The 16,993-nt window shown below is 38.6% G+C and overlaps 1 protein-coding gene and 2 pseudogenes across 1 annotated transcript; all 3 read left to right on the top strand.

Moving 5' to 3' along the window:
• Positions 1 to 1,416: 1,416 nt before the first annotated feature.
• On the top strand, positions 1,417 to 4,378 carry LOC130393700 (uncharacterized). The gene is made up of 7 exons (XM_056604414.1): positions 1,417 to 1,663; positions 1,880 to 2,160; positions 3,329 to 3,393; positions 3,513 to 3,661; positions 3,800 to 3,829; positions 3,947 to 4,029; positions 4,145 to 4,378. Exons 1-7 carry the CDS (start codon positions 1,609 to 1,611, stop codon positions 4,217 to 4,219), a joined length of 738 nt encoding a protein of 245 aa, XP_056460389.1. The 5' UTR covers positions 1,417 to 1,608; the 3' UTR covers positions 4,220 to 4,378.
• Positions 4,379 to 4,489: 111 nt separating this feature from the next.
• Positions 4,490 to 10,303, top strand: LOC130393493 (5-hydroxytryptamine receptor 3E-like; annotated as a pseudogene).
• Positions 10,304 to 13,037: 2,734 nt separating this feature from the next.
• Positions 13,038 to 16,897, top strand: LOC130393495 (5-hydroxytryptamine receptor 3E-like; annotated as a pseudogene).
• The last annotated feature ends 96 nt before the right edge of the window (positions 16,898 to 16,993 follow it).

Below are 16,993 nucleotides of genomic sequence, written 5' to 3' on the forward strand. Positions count from 1 at the left end.
CTTAGTTTTGCCCTGTCTCACATGAGAAATGCTGTGAATGTTTTAAACACAATGTCCCTCCCCATGATGACAAATCATGTCAAGATTAATTACAAAATAATTTCCCAAACACAATTCTATACTACTTCCGAAATGGAGGCATTGGTTTACTTGGTATACTTTGAGTTAGGCACTCAAGTGAATGCATATAGTATCTCCTTTTGATATAAATCTTTCTCAGGACTTTCACAAAGTATCTCACACACACACACTCTCACCCCCTCTCTTTCTTTCTCACAAACACAGACACATTCCCATAGCCACGTACATATATACTGTTTTTTCTGTTCCCAATTAAAAAAAAACAAAAGTGTGTGTGGAGAGAGAGAGAGAGAGAGAGAGAGAGAGAGAGAGAGAGAGAGAGAGAGAGAGAGAGAGAGAGAGAGAGAGAGAGAGAACGAGCTGGGCTCCAAAGTCAACAACATTTCAACAATGTCAACAAGGAAGAAGGACTGTAGAAACAGAAGTCCCCTTCTCAAATTTTTGTGTCCTTTGGTGACACAGAACTACCAAATACTGCCAAGTAGTTCATTTGGAACATCTTGATGCAATAGGGTTAGAGAACAGACACACACACACACACACACACACACACACACACACACAAACACACACACCCATCCTTTCTTGTGACAACATCCAACACCTTTTCATAACATTATCCAACACACATTATCCAACACAACACAACGTTATCCAACATCTTTACACAACATTATCAAACACCTGTACACAACATAATCGAACATCTTTGCATAACATTATCAAACATCTTAACACAACATTATAAAATACGTCTGCACAACATTATCGAACATATAAGTTATTACGTAATAAACAAAACAAATAGTATATTGTTGACACAATATACTATTTATCTGATTGTAACCAGAAACTTTTCACGTTGTAACGTGAAACAATTCACGTGATAATGTAAGCATCCTTATCATACCGTACTCAATAACAGCCAAAGTGGAACTTAATCAAGTCGTTTTAACAAGCCAAATTCCACGTTGTTTTCTATTTTATTCTATTTCTATTCTATTTTTCTATATAATCACGTTATAACAATATATAATGTATCACTTTATAACAACATACTATTTATCACCTTATAAACTGAAATGTTTCCCATTATAACGATATGTTATTACGTGATAAATAGTATATTATTACAAGGCGACGTGATTGCATGTCACAATAACTTAAAAATATCTTGTTATAACATGAAAAATGTCTTGATATAACAATAAACCATTCAACTATTAACGTGATACTAATACGTTGGTCGTTTCCGGGCGTGGCAGAACAACATAAAAAGCCATTCCTTTCTTCCAGTCGGGTGAGATTTGTCTTTCAGTCTGGGTTCAATTACAGATTTACCGGTCTTTCAAAAAAGACCTAAAATAGACCTTCCAACATACTGAACCATACATTCCTGTTGTCCATTTGAAGACAGTGGTGTAGATGAACCGGTCTCGCAGCACATCTAAAAACAGCCTTCCTTGAAACATTTCTATTGTTCGAGCAATAGACACCTTGAGCTCTTCATTTAACAAGGCCGCTGGGATGTTTGTTAGACTGCTCTTCTCCATCTGCTTGCTGGTGGGGCAAAGGGCTCATGGTGAGTTATCAATGTGTTTGAGTTATTAATTGATGACTGTTGACTTGGGTTTCATTCATCTAACTTCCTCACAGAAATATCAAACTTTGAGCTTTGGATGTTTATTTATTAACCGTGCTACACGTCTGCTTATACAATGTGACCATTGCTCATTCGGAAGGAAGCCTAACCCTACTTTTCCCTCATGTCTATTGTTCTTCTAATGGGGGTATGTAGCCCAAACTACACCCTCTTCAAAAAACATAACAGAGGTCACTGCCCAATCGGTGGTCCTTTCTACCGATGGAACTACTCCTGCAACATTCAGCATCATCATATCCAACACAACATCTCCACCAGTGGATGAGATTCTTCTAACAACTCAAAATACAACTAATGAGTCAGCGACAGGAAGCAGCTTTCTTTTAAAGTTCACGCTGGTAACAGCTTTCGATATCAATCTGTTAAACAGATCCTCTGTGGAGTTCCAGACTTTTAAAAGCCAAACGGAATCTTTTGTAAGTAAAACGTGGCAGAGTTCTATGCTGTGATTTTTAATACATATCCTCCATATATATAGTAACTGTTTATGTACATGTGGATTTTGACGTGTAATGAGCTTTACCTAATTTCTTAATAATAATCTCACATTTTATAATCTCATATTTCAATATTATAATAATATTATAATAACAATATAAAACCATAATATTGACAACTTGTCTCCAAAAGATTTAATCAAACGCAATCTCATATATGATCAATCTCCTCCAAAGTCAAGAGCCTCGGCGTCATCCTGGACAACACCCTCTCATTCGCACCCCATATTCACAACATCACCCGGACTGCATTCTTCCACCTCCGCAACATCGCCAGACTCCGCCCATCACTGACCCAATCCAGCACTGAAATCCTAGTTCACTCATTTGTCACATCACGCATAGACTACTGCAACGCCCTCCTCACCGGACTCCCCACCAAACTCATCAACAGACTGCAGATCATTCAGAACTCAGCCGCCCGGATCATCACCCGCACCAAATCATCTGACCACATCACCCCTGTCCTCATTCAACTTCACTGGCTCCCAGTACATTACCGCATCCAATACAAAACCCTACTCCTCACCTACAAAGCTCTCCACAACCTAGCCCCCAGTTATCTCTGCGACCTCCTCCAAGAATACACTCCCTCCCGCTCCCTCCGCTCAACCTCTGCTGGACTACTATGTATCCCCACATCACGACTCACTTCAATGGGTGCCCGGTCATTCAGCTGTTCAGCACCCAGGCTCTGGAACTCCCTCCCCCCACACATAAAACAGTCAGACACCATTACAACCTTCAAGTCACAACTCAAAACTCACCTGTTCAAACTCGCACACAACGTCTAACTGATCACTGTTTTGATTGTTTTTTTGTTTTGTTTTGTCTTGTTTTTGTTTTATTTATTTCTTATTGCTTATGTTTATTTATTTATTTATTTATTTTTCCACAATGTCTTGTTTTTTAAAAAATGTATGATGACTATATGCTCTGTAAGGTGACCTTGGGTGTTTTGAAAGGCGCCTCTAAATTAAATGTATTATTATTATTATGATGAAAAACTGTTGAGGGAAACTTTGTACACATGTGAATCTTTGCTGTGTACATATTGAATTTAAACCCTTTCTTTTTCGTTTTACAGCTGAACGACATCTTATCTTCTCGATATGGCAATCTTTTTAATATAGCTACGGTCAACAGCTTCGGGTGAGTGATATAAAAGCTGTATTTTCCCATTGGAATCATGATTCAGTACTGTAACTATCTATGAATGTTTTTAAATGTCATTTCATCATTTGTACTATTATTTGTGTTTTTGTTTGCAGCCCGGGTTCTGGGACTGTGGTGAACGCTGACCTGGATTTCAACAATGAAGCTGGGATTTCAGCCGATGCAGTGAAAAACACACTGGCATTGGCTGCATCAGAACTAGATTTACCCATCGCAGTCAATGTTTCTTCCATCAATGTGATAGGTGTGTAGGAATTAATGCCTGGAATATCACAACTAAACGGTTTACAGTCCCATTGAATGTCTCTTCTATCGCTGTGAGACGTGTGTAGGCATTCGTGTCTGGAATATCACAGCTAATCTCTCTCTCTCTCTCTCTCAGCACGGAGTCCAGTCATTGAACCAAGTCAAAGTATGTCCCTAATTATATGAAGTATGACAATCAGTGTGTGTGTGTGTGTTTTTATTTTATTTGTGTGTGAGTGTGTATTTCAACGTTCCCACTAAATCACCTCCTCCTCCTTCCTAGATTCAACAATAAAAGTGTTTGCTGACGTGAGGATCTTCAGCTCCATAAAGCTGAATGCAAGCAACTTAGGCTCTATTATTGAGGTATTCTCAACATACTTTATGCAGATGACAGATGGGCATGCATATATATATCTATACCCTATGTTGTGACTTGAGTTAAAGTGTTTGTGGGCTTTCTTTTCATATCTCCTTTCAGGTATTAGTGAGCGACATTGGCCTACTGCAGGTCACTGTTAAGAAAATTGTAAGTTGCCTTGGAGACCAGTGTTGATACCAAGAGCCTGCTGAGTCTGCAACAACCCTTCAACCAGGGGGATCATATGAATAAACATTATTAAACAAAGCGTCACTGTGCTTGTAATGATACCATAATATAAATGCTGTTTCTAAAAGCTCAGTGATACCAGTGATCACTTTCATTCATTGTATAAATTAGTGAGAGACACATTTGTGAGAGAATATATGATATTGAAATAAAGACTGCTCTAAAGTTCTCTGTGAGGATCGTTGTGTTTTTACAACTTCCAACAGTTCTGTAGAAATGGCCAGCCGGGCTGCACTGAGAGCCACTAGGAGAACCAGCCGGGCCAACATGAACATGGCAACCGGAAATGATACAGAAATGATTTGGAAAGATAGCAATCCAGAATCAATCCCAAATATTGCAAACTCCGTTCCATTCTAAACTTGCAGCCTAGCTTTTTAACACTTGGACATAGATAGGCCACTTGTATGGCGTGGCATGGAAGAGCTAATTCCCAGCTGATTTCTGAAGTAAGATTGTATTTACACAAGCTGCGTCGGTGTAATGACTTTGTCAAATGGACTCCCGTATGGCTGTAATTGAAGATGAAATAATACAGCTAAAGCGATGATGACATCTGCTGGACAAAACCCAAAACTGCATCAAAAACAATTATCTGATTTGATAAATCTTCTAATCTAAACCATTTCTATTTCACTCAACAAGCCAAATACAATGTAAACGTAGGTCAGATTGCAAAAATAATGAGATAGCGGATATGTATACATATATATTTAACACAAATTGCTGGCCGAAAGAGAAAGGGTAGGTTCTGAGTTTATTTAAATCTCTAAACCTGTTTGGAGATAATTTTCTACACAATTGAATCACCATGCAATAACCTTTGTTTCATTGAATTAAACATAAAGGTTTTTATCAATAGCTAGCCTGGCCTTAATGTGAATTTTCAACACCTTTCAACTTCCAGTGAACACAGCACTTATTACAACATGTGAGCAGGCTTGGTTAAGTAAGTCGAGATTATCTTCATGCACAATATTAGGAAGTCGTGAAAGTCCAATAGTCTGTTCAGCTTCTATCACGCCAGAGCTTTAAATAATCAAAATGCATTTTAATAACTTTGTAAGTCATTCATTATTAAAGCGATCAATTAGATGTCATTTGAATTTCAATACTTGGTTGGGAAGGAAATTAAAATTTCAATATTCTAAATGATTATTAGAGTGATAGTAGGCACTCACTCCAGGGCCAGTAGTGTGTTAAGTGTGTTCAAGTTATCAAATCGCACAAAACGAGTTCTCTTTCCAAATCCACCCCAGTATATCCGCTGAATAATTTGCTGAATAGTCCTTGAAAGGTTAGACCTTAACTCTCTTATTTTAAGTATCGGCCTGTGTTCAGCTGTAGTTGTTCCTCTTTTATCATGACTTGGATGTGGTCCGTTGGGTAACACTGCATGAACACAATTCTTGTTTGTGTTGCCGTCTGCACGGTGGTCCCAATCAACCACGGCTGCAGGCCTATTTCAGGAACTTGATACCGTTGTGGTGACATATTGACCATCCGTGAGGCCCATTCTGGTAGACAGGAGATGTTGTCTGAAGCTAGTTTGTATTTACCAACCTATATGAAAAGTAGCACCCTGCACAAACCACTTTATTTGTACAAGTGGGTTTTTTCAAGTCACCCCCAGCTCATATTACTATATATATCTTTGTTGCACGTGCAGTATGTAAACCTGCAAAGGCAACTCAACTCAAGGTTAGTTTAGTTTTTTCTTAGTTTTGTTGATTTTGTAGATGAATGAAGAATTTTGTCCAGACAAAATGTGTATGTTCTCATGATTTAATATTAAAGCAACCCTTCTTTGTATAATACATTCAATATGTTTTCTTTAGAAACCAAGATACCTGGTTTGTAGTGACAACAGAAGCGGTCAATTGCAAGATCATGGCAGCCCTACAATTCAAGGTTAACACTATATATAATTTTAAGTTAGTTATGGCAGTTAAACAATGTCATATTTACTTGTGGCTATTCTATTGAAATTCTGTATTTAAGTTTTTTTTTATATAGTTAACACTACTTTTTGAAACTTCAGCTTTTGGCTGGGCCTTTTGAGGCTCTGATTTTCATCATCTTTACTGTCACCCAAGGTTAGTAGCTAGAAACTAGTGTTTTTAATTATTTATAATTGTTTTATATGTCCCTGATTGCATAGCATGAAATTAATTGTTATGTTGTATATCTCAAAGGTTCAGTGTGTATAATAAGTGTCATTCAGCAAAATAGATAAAAAACGGATAGCAAATGAATATAATATTCAAAATGCGTACAATCCCATGAGAATCAGAATTCTCATGGGAACGTTTTCATTAGAGTGAGCCCTTTATGTCTACAAAGGGAGCAGGGTATTACGTTTGTTGGTTATGGGACAAATCCATACCTAAAAATCCCTAGTTGTCCGATGGATGATTTGGTATTATTTTCATGGAGTAAACAATTGCCCTTGTTTATTCGTTGTTGCTGTTGTTCAGAGTTTTTAGCACTGAACTTGTTCCCAGTTCAGTGCTTGGCCCCACCGAATTGTTCCAAACCTACGCCCTCTGGCCTGCTGAAAGCCCTATCACCGGTCTTTAAGATACAGGACGTACGACCTGTCAAGAACTTGAATGATCACACAGAAGTCTCTGTGGCCATTATCCTGTATGGAATACTGGGAGTGGTATGTTCAATTGTTAAATCTATAACAATTGTAAGACGATGTATTTGATATAAGAAAGAGCATTTTGAATTGAGTTCTCTCCTTTGAATCTCAACTATTATGGAAACATTTAAATGTGAAACAGTAATACATCTTACTGCACCATTGCGTAGTTTGCTATGGCGAAAATACCTTTTAAATTTACATTTTGTCCAATTGTTGTCCTCTTTTTGTTCAGGATGAAAAAGCTCAAGTCTTGAATACCTATATATGGCTAGAAATGGTAGGTATAAACACCAAACGATCAAAAAAGACATTCTTGTGAATATTTCAGGTAAAGCAAAATGACAAATTGCATATTATATTCAAATCTGTAATTTAGGCATGGAAGAATGAGTTCATCAGCTGGGATCAAGAGCAGTGTGGTACTGATGAGATCTCTCTACCTAGAAGCCAGTTTTGGGTACCAGATCTGGTCATCAATGAATTGTAAGATCCATTTAGAACTGCAATAACTAAGTGTAAAAAAAACATGCACAATACAGATGGTTCAAATCACCTTACTGCCTGATGTTGTTTGAACCTAAAGGTAAGAGAATTCATGTACGTCTCTTCATTAAGAAAATACATACCACTGAATGGTTCACTGAATTTGGCTTGGTGAATAAGGTGCATACATTAAGACAATAACAATGAACAAACAGTGATATATATATAACAAAATATAAACAAGCAGGGACATAAGTGATAGGATAAAATAGAATAAAATAGAATAAAATAGAATAAATTAAAAACTAAAGTAAAAGATACTTAAAAATGTTTAAGAATTTACAATTTGGTGATTAGTATGAGTGCCAGAGTCAGTGTCAGTCAGATATACCATGATATTGCTATCATCCTAATTTGGATCCAGCAGTCCCATTGTGCTATAGCAGAACTTCTGGGGACAGACACCACATGCATGGGTGGAGTTGCGCCTTTGTTCATTATCTCCTAATGGAGATATTCAACTGTACAATATCATGGGGCATGAGTGGGCAAAGCTCTCAGAAGTCTACGTAATTTAATTAGTGTATTTCTACAATGGCCAGTCTACACAGTGTTGATTTTAGACTTTAGAAAATAATCTTATTCTGGTTTTTTGAAACCACTGTCATCCTTTCTCCACAAATTATCTGAGCATTGTGATGTAACATAAAACCAGATTTGTTGTCTTCAATGAATGACTATTTCTAAATTGTTTCTACTTCTCTGACCATTATAAGCTTATGCAACAAAATCTTGATGTTTTTTCTAACATAGTTGGAAAATGCTCTTGTTGCTTTCTTACAGTATGAATGAGAACACAGCCCCATTTGTGCCTTATCTGCATGTCCAATCTGATGGCATGATCCACGACTACATGCCGCTCAGAGTGCTGAGCTCCTGCAACCTGAACATCTACACCTTCCCCTTTGATGTCCAGAATTGCACTTTCACCTTCAACTCCTACACCCACAAAGGTAAGGCAAAACAAAAACAAAAGACTCCCCAAAGCAGTGGTTTGACAAAAACTGGACGACTTATAATCATCACTCAAAGTAAAAGTCAAACTGACTTCATATTTCAAGTAACCAACATGTGGACATGTTTTATACTATTACCATTAATTATTGTTTTGATGTGTAAATATGTTGGTTAATATTGTTTTTATTCAGTAAAGGTTTGTCGATGGGCTTCAATCACATGCTGAGCCAAAGAACAGTTGTAGATTGTTTTGTCCTGGGAGGCAAATTTCTTAAATGGTTGACAGTTGAAAAACGATAATTTGTGGATAGTGATCCCTCCTGAAATCTTTTTTATTTATTTCTCCGAGCACTTTGATTGGCTTATTTCTGTATTTTGTTATGGTTTATTTTGTTGATATGATTGCATTCTGGGAGTATTTGGTATTATGGTTGTAATTTGGTAGCCTTATGGGAACATAGTTCTATTTTTGATAGTTGGGGTTAGGGTTAGAAAAACATAAAAAAAACATACAACACAGTTGTATGGTTAGTTTATGAATGAACTTTGACACATTGGTTACCTTGTCTGCTCTATCCAACAGTCAGGGACATCAGGCTAAAGCTGGCCAAGTCAGCAAGTGCAATTCTGAAGAATTCTTTGGATGAGATGAGCACTGTGGGAGAGTGGCAGCTCATCAACATCACTGCTTATAAAGGAAACTCGAGTTACGATGAGCTCATATTTGAGGTATGTTTACGAACATTATTTATAACTAAAGGAATAACAAAATGGTTATTGGATGATTATTAGAAAAAAGTAGATAAAATAATTGTGTCCGAAGAAGGATACCGTAAAGTCAATAATGATTCAATGAATAATAATAATAATGAATATGGTAGAAAAATATTAGTTTGAATCATTCCCAAATATTTAATTGGGCCTAACTAATTGGGAAAAAACGTAATTGTCCGTACTCTAGACTGTGTACTTTTTTCTTTATACATCACAGATCAAAATAAAGCGTTCGTCTACTCTCTATGTGGTCAACCTGCTCATCCCCAGCTGCTTCCTGATCACAGTGGACCTCTTCAGCTTCCTGCTACCCCCACAGAGTGTGGACCGCTCGGCCTTTAAGATGACCCTCATCTTAGGCTACACCGTCTTCCTGTTGCTAATGAATGACTTGCTGCCGGTCACCGGCCACACCATACCACTCATAAGTCAGTGGTACTCTTTTCCCTCAGAGGGAGGTCAAAAATTAACTTATATTACTCGAATTGAAAAGTAACCACTATACTCACACTCTCACCTATTTATCCTCAGATGTTTTCTTCGCTCTTTGCCTGGCTCTGATGGTGTCCAGCCTGTTGGAGACAATCCTCATCACCCACCTCTTCTCAAGCTCCAGTCGCTTTGCTCCTGTCCCCCGCTGGGTGAGAGTAGTGGTCCTTCAAACCCTGGGTTGTTGTGTTGGTCTGCCTTCAAACCCACCACAAGACAATTCAACAGGTATGGTGTTGTTAGGCTAGGGTTAGATTATATTGACAAACTGAATGCTTGATATTACTGTATAGACACCCACAACCAAACTACAAGCGGCATATTGTTCGGCACATCTCTCCAATACAGAGGCGCATCCCGATGCTGTGAGCGAGGAGGTCAAATCGGGTAGGAATGCTCCCTCAGCCCTTCAGCTGGCAGAGTTGAGAGAGTTGGGGAGAGACCTCCGGGCGATCCGGCTACAGGTGGACCAGCAGCTGAGTGGGGACCAGAAGTCTGAAGAGTGGATCCAGGTGGCTTCCATCATTGATCGCTTTCTGTTTTGGTTCTACGCTCTCTTCCTATTAGTCAGCTGTGTAACTATGATCTGCTTCTGGGTACGTTCATACAGGTTATGAAATGGTTTCTCACTTATACATCATTGATTGCTTCCTGTCAGTCAGCTCTATACGTTTTTTAGGTCCTCTGTGTGTCATTAAAGCAGCAGATCTACTTCCCACTACTTGGCATGCATGTATTTTGCGAGAGAGAGAGAGAGAGAGAGAGAGAGAGAGAGAGAGAGAGAGAGAGAGAGAGAGAGAGAGAGAGAGAGAGAGAGAGAGAGAGAGAGAGAGAGAGAGAGAGAGAGAGAGAGAGAGAGAGAGAGAGAGAGAGAGAGAGAGAGAGAGAGAGAGAGAGAGAGAGAGAGAGAGAGAGAGAGAGAAAGAGAAAGAGAAAGAGAGAGAGAGAGAGAGATTCTTATCAGTCAGCTGTATAACTAGGGTTTGGGTCTATCTCTGGGTTTATCATTAAGGTCATAGAACAATGTATTTTGAGATCTTTTCAATATGATTAATATAATGGTTGTTAACCTTAGTCATTCCTTGTATCTACAGATTATTTGACATGGATCTATTTCGATTGGTCAATTTAGTCAGTGTGGCTATCTATTGACGGTTGAGGTTTGAACTTGGATTTATGTTGCATAACTGTTGTACCCGTCATGTGTTGGTTTACTAAATAAAATGTCTGAAATTAAATCGAGTTACTTTGGAATAACTTTTTGCATAAGGCACAAACTATGTTTGTCATGACTTGCGTGTCACTCTTACGTAATATTAACTACTATACTATTTTAGATGTCGGAGGAATGGAGTATGATATGAGTAAGTTCTGTACAATTGTGTATGTAGGTGTCGCTAGGCCTGTCTAAAGCCACATATTTTTTGTGAAAGCCCCGGATCTATTCTCGTTTTTTGCAGTGTTGCATTTCTCTGTGCATCATTGATTGTTGAGAGAGAGAATGGACTGTATCTTATAAGTGTGTGTGTTTGTGAACAACATTGGACTGTATCTTATAAGTGTGTGTGTTTGAGAACAACATTCAATATTATATACACATGTGAATTAGTCTGCTTCTACTCAATTCGAATACTTAGACTAGCAACTACAAAATAAAGAACAACATGATTCAGAACGAATGTGGAAAGTAAATAACGTATTTTTTTAAGAGTGCATAAAAATCCTAAGAATAGAGCTTGTTTATACAAGCTGCTAAAAATAGCAGGAGGATCCCAGGCTTTACTGACAGAATGTGGGAAATAATTTCCCATATTAATACAATCATAATAATAACATGTTATTGTAATAACTACGAATTAAAGGGTATTCAGCCATTCATGTTAATCATTTTATAATCAATCTAAGGAACAATTACCACAGAAAAGAATGAAATATAGTAAGAAAGAACGAAGTCAATGTAAAAGTGAGGTATGTGCGATACTAAGGGGAAACAAGAGAAGCAGGCACAGGTGTTGCTATAGATTATTCACCATTAAGACCGGGGTAAAATGGCAACATGCGATGTAGAAATACGATAACCTCAGATGAAGATAGTAATGCTGTATGGAAAATATTTGGTGAGACATGCAAATGATTGCAGGGTGACGCAAAACTTTAAGCTTCACCATAGAAGGAGCTTGAGAACACCCAAGCATGAGAACACCCAAGCCATCGCTAGAACCTACCCTGGAAGGGAAAGGCCTGTAGCAGATTTACTGGTCCCTCATGTTCTCCTGGGTCAGAAAGTCAGTGACCGTTCTCCCTTGGTAGCTAAGTTTGCTGAGTGAAAGTGCATTTATGTTTTCTCCAAAAAAAATACAATAAAAGAAGACTCATTATTGAAGTTCAACTATAAAATCCACAAACCTTATTATTACAACTTTGCACTGAAGCGCAGTAAAGGGGCAGATGCAAGATATGAACATGGCATCACACATATTGCCAATCTGCATCCTCCAATCTGATGCCCAAAGTGATGTTCATTTATTGCCCGAAGTAGAGTCCGTCAGTGGTGTACAGACACCTGACGATATGGAAATTGATCATTTCAATAACGATATACCTTGGAAAGCTGTACTTCAGGTGCACCATGGACCATAACGGTTTCGTTTAATCTGTTGAACATCTTTGAATACGCTTCTTCTTTACGCTTATTGAGTTAGGAGTGTATTCCTTATGGTTTAGAGATGGTTATGGTTTAAATTTTGTGATGCCGGCCCTAACACTAAGCTACATGTTCCAGGGTTTTCTGAATTTGATACCGATGAGTTAGCTTTTCCCCATCTGCACGCTACATTCTGATCAACTAAAACTCCAAAACATGTCTTAAGCCCTACTTTGAATTGAGCAACCGATAAGTAAAGTAGCACTCAGCAGGAGAAACCTCTTGATTTGTACAAGTGGGGTTATCAAGTCACGCTCAGCTTAAAATAATGCTATATATACACCTTTGTTGTTGATGCAATTTTTTAACTGGAAGAGCATTTCAACCGGGTATGTTTATTATAACAGTTTCTGTGATTTTGTTCACTTGAGCTACGTTTTGAACAATCAATTGACTACAAAAATGTAGACAATATGTTGTGATATTCTTATGATTCTTCTTTTTAATAATCTATTTTCATTTGAACCAAGACAGACGAAGAGCAGCGAATTGCAAGATAATGGCTGCCGAACTGCAGGTTAAGAGTATAGATCATTTTGAGAGAGTTTTGGTTATTACACAATGTAAAATTGACTTGTTTTGTTAGTTAATATTGTCGTTAACACTCAGTTTTTAATCAACAGCTATCTGCCAGGTCATTTTTGACCATGGTATTCATCATATTCTCTGCCACACAAGGTGAGTAAATGGAACCAAAAAGCATTACAACTTAAATAATACTTAAATATGTAAGAAGGGAGATGTTTTTCCTCTGCAACCATACAGGTTTGGCTGAAATATGACATAGAATACATTAGTATATTGTATTTTTTCAAAATGTCATCATTAAAGCTATCTATATTCTATTAAATATGAACCCCTTTAAATTAAAAACATTAAAAAAAAACGTTGGTAGTATGATGGACAGCAAATCTTCAATTTTAATTAGTCTTTAAGTTAATATGAATTGACATGCTTAATCTAAAAACATCTTTGATATTCATAGTCCACATGCCCATATGACACAAACCAGAGAAGGCATTATTGTGGAGAGTTTGCCAACATTTGTCCATTGGTTGCAATTATGGTTAATGTTTTGTTTGTTTAAGGTTTTGGACAAGTCGATTCGGGGAAGGAAGTGGCACTGGAGACTGAGGTGGTCGTGGATGAAGTTGTAAAGGAAGAGGAAGTTGGACAAGTCGATTCGGGGAAGGAAGTGGCACTGGAGGCTGAGGTGGTCGTGGATGAAGTTGTAAAGGAAGAGGAAGTTGGACAAGTCGATTCGGGGAAGGAAGTGGCACTGGAGACTGAGGTGGTCGTGGATGAAGTTGTAAAGGAAGAGGCGACTGTATCGATAAGTGACAGTAAAGGGGTTAAACAGCTGCTGAGTTGTTCTGAGCCCAGCTCTTCCGCCCTCCTGGTAGCACTGTCACCGGTCTTTGATTTACAGCCCATACGACCCGTCCACGACATGGTTAATTTCACAGAGGTCTTGGTATCTTTTACCCTGTATGGAATTCTCGGAGTGGTACGTTCTGTCTTGAACTTCTTATGAACTTATCTTATGAACTTCAATCAAAATAAGTGTTATTATTTATAAGCATGTTGACTTTTAGCACATATGTTCAGAGATACGGAATCAGAATACAATTGGCTATTGTAGGCTGATAAACATATTTTACAATTCTGTTTTTTCCAGGATGAAAAAGCTCAACTCTTGAACACTTATATTTGGCTTGACATTGTAAGTAAAAAATAATATAGCAATTCATTATCTCAATATTTCTGTTAAAGCGAAACCCCAAATTTAATATTTGAATTCATTATTTGAAATTAAATCACATATTAGCCAATAGGCCAAATGCATTAAATAGTTTGTGATTCCTCCAGGGATGGAAGAATGAGTTCATCAGTTGGGATCCAGAACAGTGCGGCACCGACCAGATTTCACTACCTAGAAGCAAATTCTGGATACCAGATATTGTCATCAATGAATTGTAAGATCCATGCACAATTGCAGTCATTGTGAAACGCCAAGACAAAAACGGATGGCTCAAATCTTCTGATTATGTTCAGAAGGGACAAACCACTTTAATACCTAATCAGACACAAGTAAATGAATCGTCATCATTGGGAGGTTAGATCTTAAGATGCATACATTGGGCAGCTTATTGCTGGTAAGCGGGTTGGCTGGTAATCTGAAGATTGCTACTTGTTGCGGTGTCCCTGAGCAAGACACCTAACCCTGCAGGCCTGGTTGACACGGCCGTCGTTGTGTAAATGTCTGTATGAATTAGCCAATTTTGCAAAGTCCTTCGAGTATAGCTTTTTTCGAGTGGTTAGAAAAAAGCTATATAAATGCAGTTAATTTACCATTTACTATTGGGGACTGAACTATTCCATTGCGGTCGTCCCAACTGCTACTTTATTTTTTCTAAATCACTCCTTGACCAATGTGCAATACAAGACCACTGATGATAATTACCAACATATTTATATTAATGTTCTACTTAAAGATGTAAACATATCTCAAACTGAGTGCAAGTATGTTTTTTTTGCTGTCTTACAGTATGGCTAAGAACACAGCCCCAGCTGTGCCTTTTGTACTTGTCCATTCTGATGGTTGGATCTACGACTTCAGCCCAGTCAGAGTGGTTAGCTCCTGCAACCTGAACATCTACACCTTCCCCTTCGACGTCCAGAACTGCACTTTCACCTTCGGTTCCTACATGCACACATGTAAGACACCACGTAGATAAACAGATATTCTCCACATTTCAGTTAGAAAAGGGTAACCCATATGGATTATGAATAGCCACCCTCATTGAGGATTTTCTAGTGCGAGACTACCAATTGACCACAGTTGTGCAACCTTCCTTCTAATTTGACCATGGTAAGTCAAAGGAATATACTTTTGGTGAAATTACATCTCTGACCCAGCTTCAAAAGAGAAACCCCATCCCTCTTTCTTTTCAATCGAACCAGCTCTCGATTGGACCGAGTTTGTTAGTTGGGAGTAAATCCAAAGAAAAAACACAATACCTTTTTTTTTTAGAGGTTCATTGGGATTGTACTATTTTTTAACAATTTACTAAAACTATGTGCGAACTGCGCAAGCTCGTGACTTGACAGATTGACAACTTGCACTGAGACAAAGGATAAAGAAAGAGCAAGAATATCTATAGATGGTTACGGTTGTGTCTGGTTGTCTCTTTAGTCTGGTTATTCCTTCAGATTATGGTTTTGTTTGTGTATGGTTGGTGTATTTTGGGTGAAGGGGTACATGTGTAACATCCTGCCCTCTCTTCTCTTATGCAATGCTCTACTCAATCAGCCAAGGACATCAGGGTCGAACTGAACATTCCCATAAAGGAGATTCTGATGAACTCAATGGAAGTGATGACTACTGTAGGAGAATGGCAGCTCATCGATATCATTGCTTATAAAGAGTCACACAATGCAGAACCACCGTACGGAAGTGATGAGCTTGTGTTTCACGTATGTTTGAATAAAATGATATATTCATGATTAGAAAATGTAACATTATGCATTTCCTCATGGTGACATGGTAAAGTTAATAAAGATTGTTTAGATAATGATAATATTTTAAATGGCCCTGTTAAGGACTATCTTTTTTAAACCCCATAGATTGGTCTGAGGCGCAAGTCCACTCTCTATGTGGTCAACCTGATCATCCCCAGCTGCTTCCTGATCACAGTGGACCTCTTCAGCTTCCTGTTACCCCCACAGAGTGTGGACCGCTCGGCCTTTAAGATGACCCTCATCTTAGGCTACACCGTCTTCCTGTTGCTTATGAATGACTTGCTGCCGGTCACTGGCAACACCATACCACTCATAAGTCAGTAGTACCCTTGTTCAGAGTGAGGCTGACATCACCTTATATAGCTAGAACTGAAAAGTAACCAGCATACCAACACCGTCTCCTATTTATCCTCAGATGTTTTCTTCTCTCTTTGCCTGGCTCTGATGGTGGCCAGCCTGTTGGAGACAATCCTCATCACCAACCTCCACTCAAGCTCCAGTCGCCTTGCTCCTGTCCCCCGCTGGGTGAGAGTCGTTTTCCTTCAGACCCTGGGGTGTTGTGTTGGTCTGCCTTCAAAGCCACCAAAAGAACATTCAACAGGTATGGTGTTGTTAGGCTAGAATGTACTGTCCAGTGTTCCAAAACAAAGTACAAAATGAGGCTAGATGTACACACTTAAACGTGAAAGACCTGCATTACCATACAGATCCCAATGATGCAGTGGAGGAGGGCGCCGTTTACATGACTCCTCCAGGGGGCAAACATCTAGTAGACACAACCCTGGACGCACTGAGGAAGTTGGGCAGAGACCTCCAGGCCATCCGGCGGCAGGTGGACCGGCAGCAGAAAGGGAACCACAACTCTGAGGAGTGGATCCAGGTGGCAGGCGTCATCGATCGCTTTCTGTTTTGGCTCTATGCCGTCTTCATAATAGTCAGCTTTGTAGTCATGATCTGTATCTGGGCCTCTTCATACAGCAAATAAAATAATGTGTTTAGGAAGGGTTCCATAAATGTAATATAGCGGCCAAGATTTTTTGTGTTGCCTTTTGTAGTCTTCTAGGTATTCTTTCCTTATATT

Source organism: Gadus chalcogrammus, chromosome 12 (genome assembly GCF_026213295.1).
Source record: "Gadus chalcogrammus isolate NIFS_2021 chromosome 12, NIFS_Gcha_1.0, whole genome shotgun sequence".
NCBI lineage: Eukaryota > Metazoa > Chordata > Actinopteri > Gadiformes > Gadidae > Gadus > Gadus chalcogrammus.

Excerpts from the sequence above, each read along its gene's own strand:
- LOC130393700 (XM_056604414.1), top strand. The coding sequence starts at position 1,609 with ATGTTTGTTAGACTGCTCTTCTCCATCTGCTTGCTGGTGGGGCAAAGG. Across the intron at positions 2,161-3,328 it reads AAAGCCAAACGGAATCTTTT|CTGAACGACATCTTATCTTC; the intron begins GTAAGTAAAACG and ends TTCGTTTTACAG. Across the intron at positions 4,030-4,144 it reads ACTTAGGCTCTATTATTGAG|GTATTAGTGAGCGACATTGG; the intron begins GTATTCTCAACA and ends ATCTCCTTTCAG.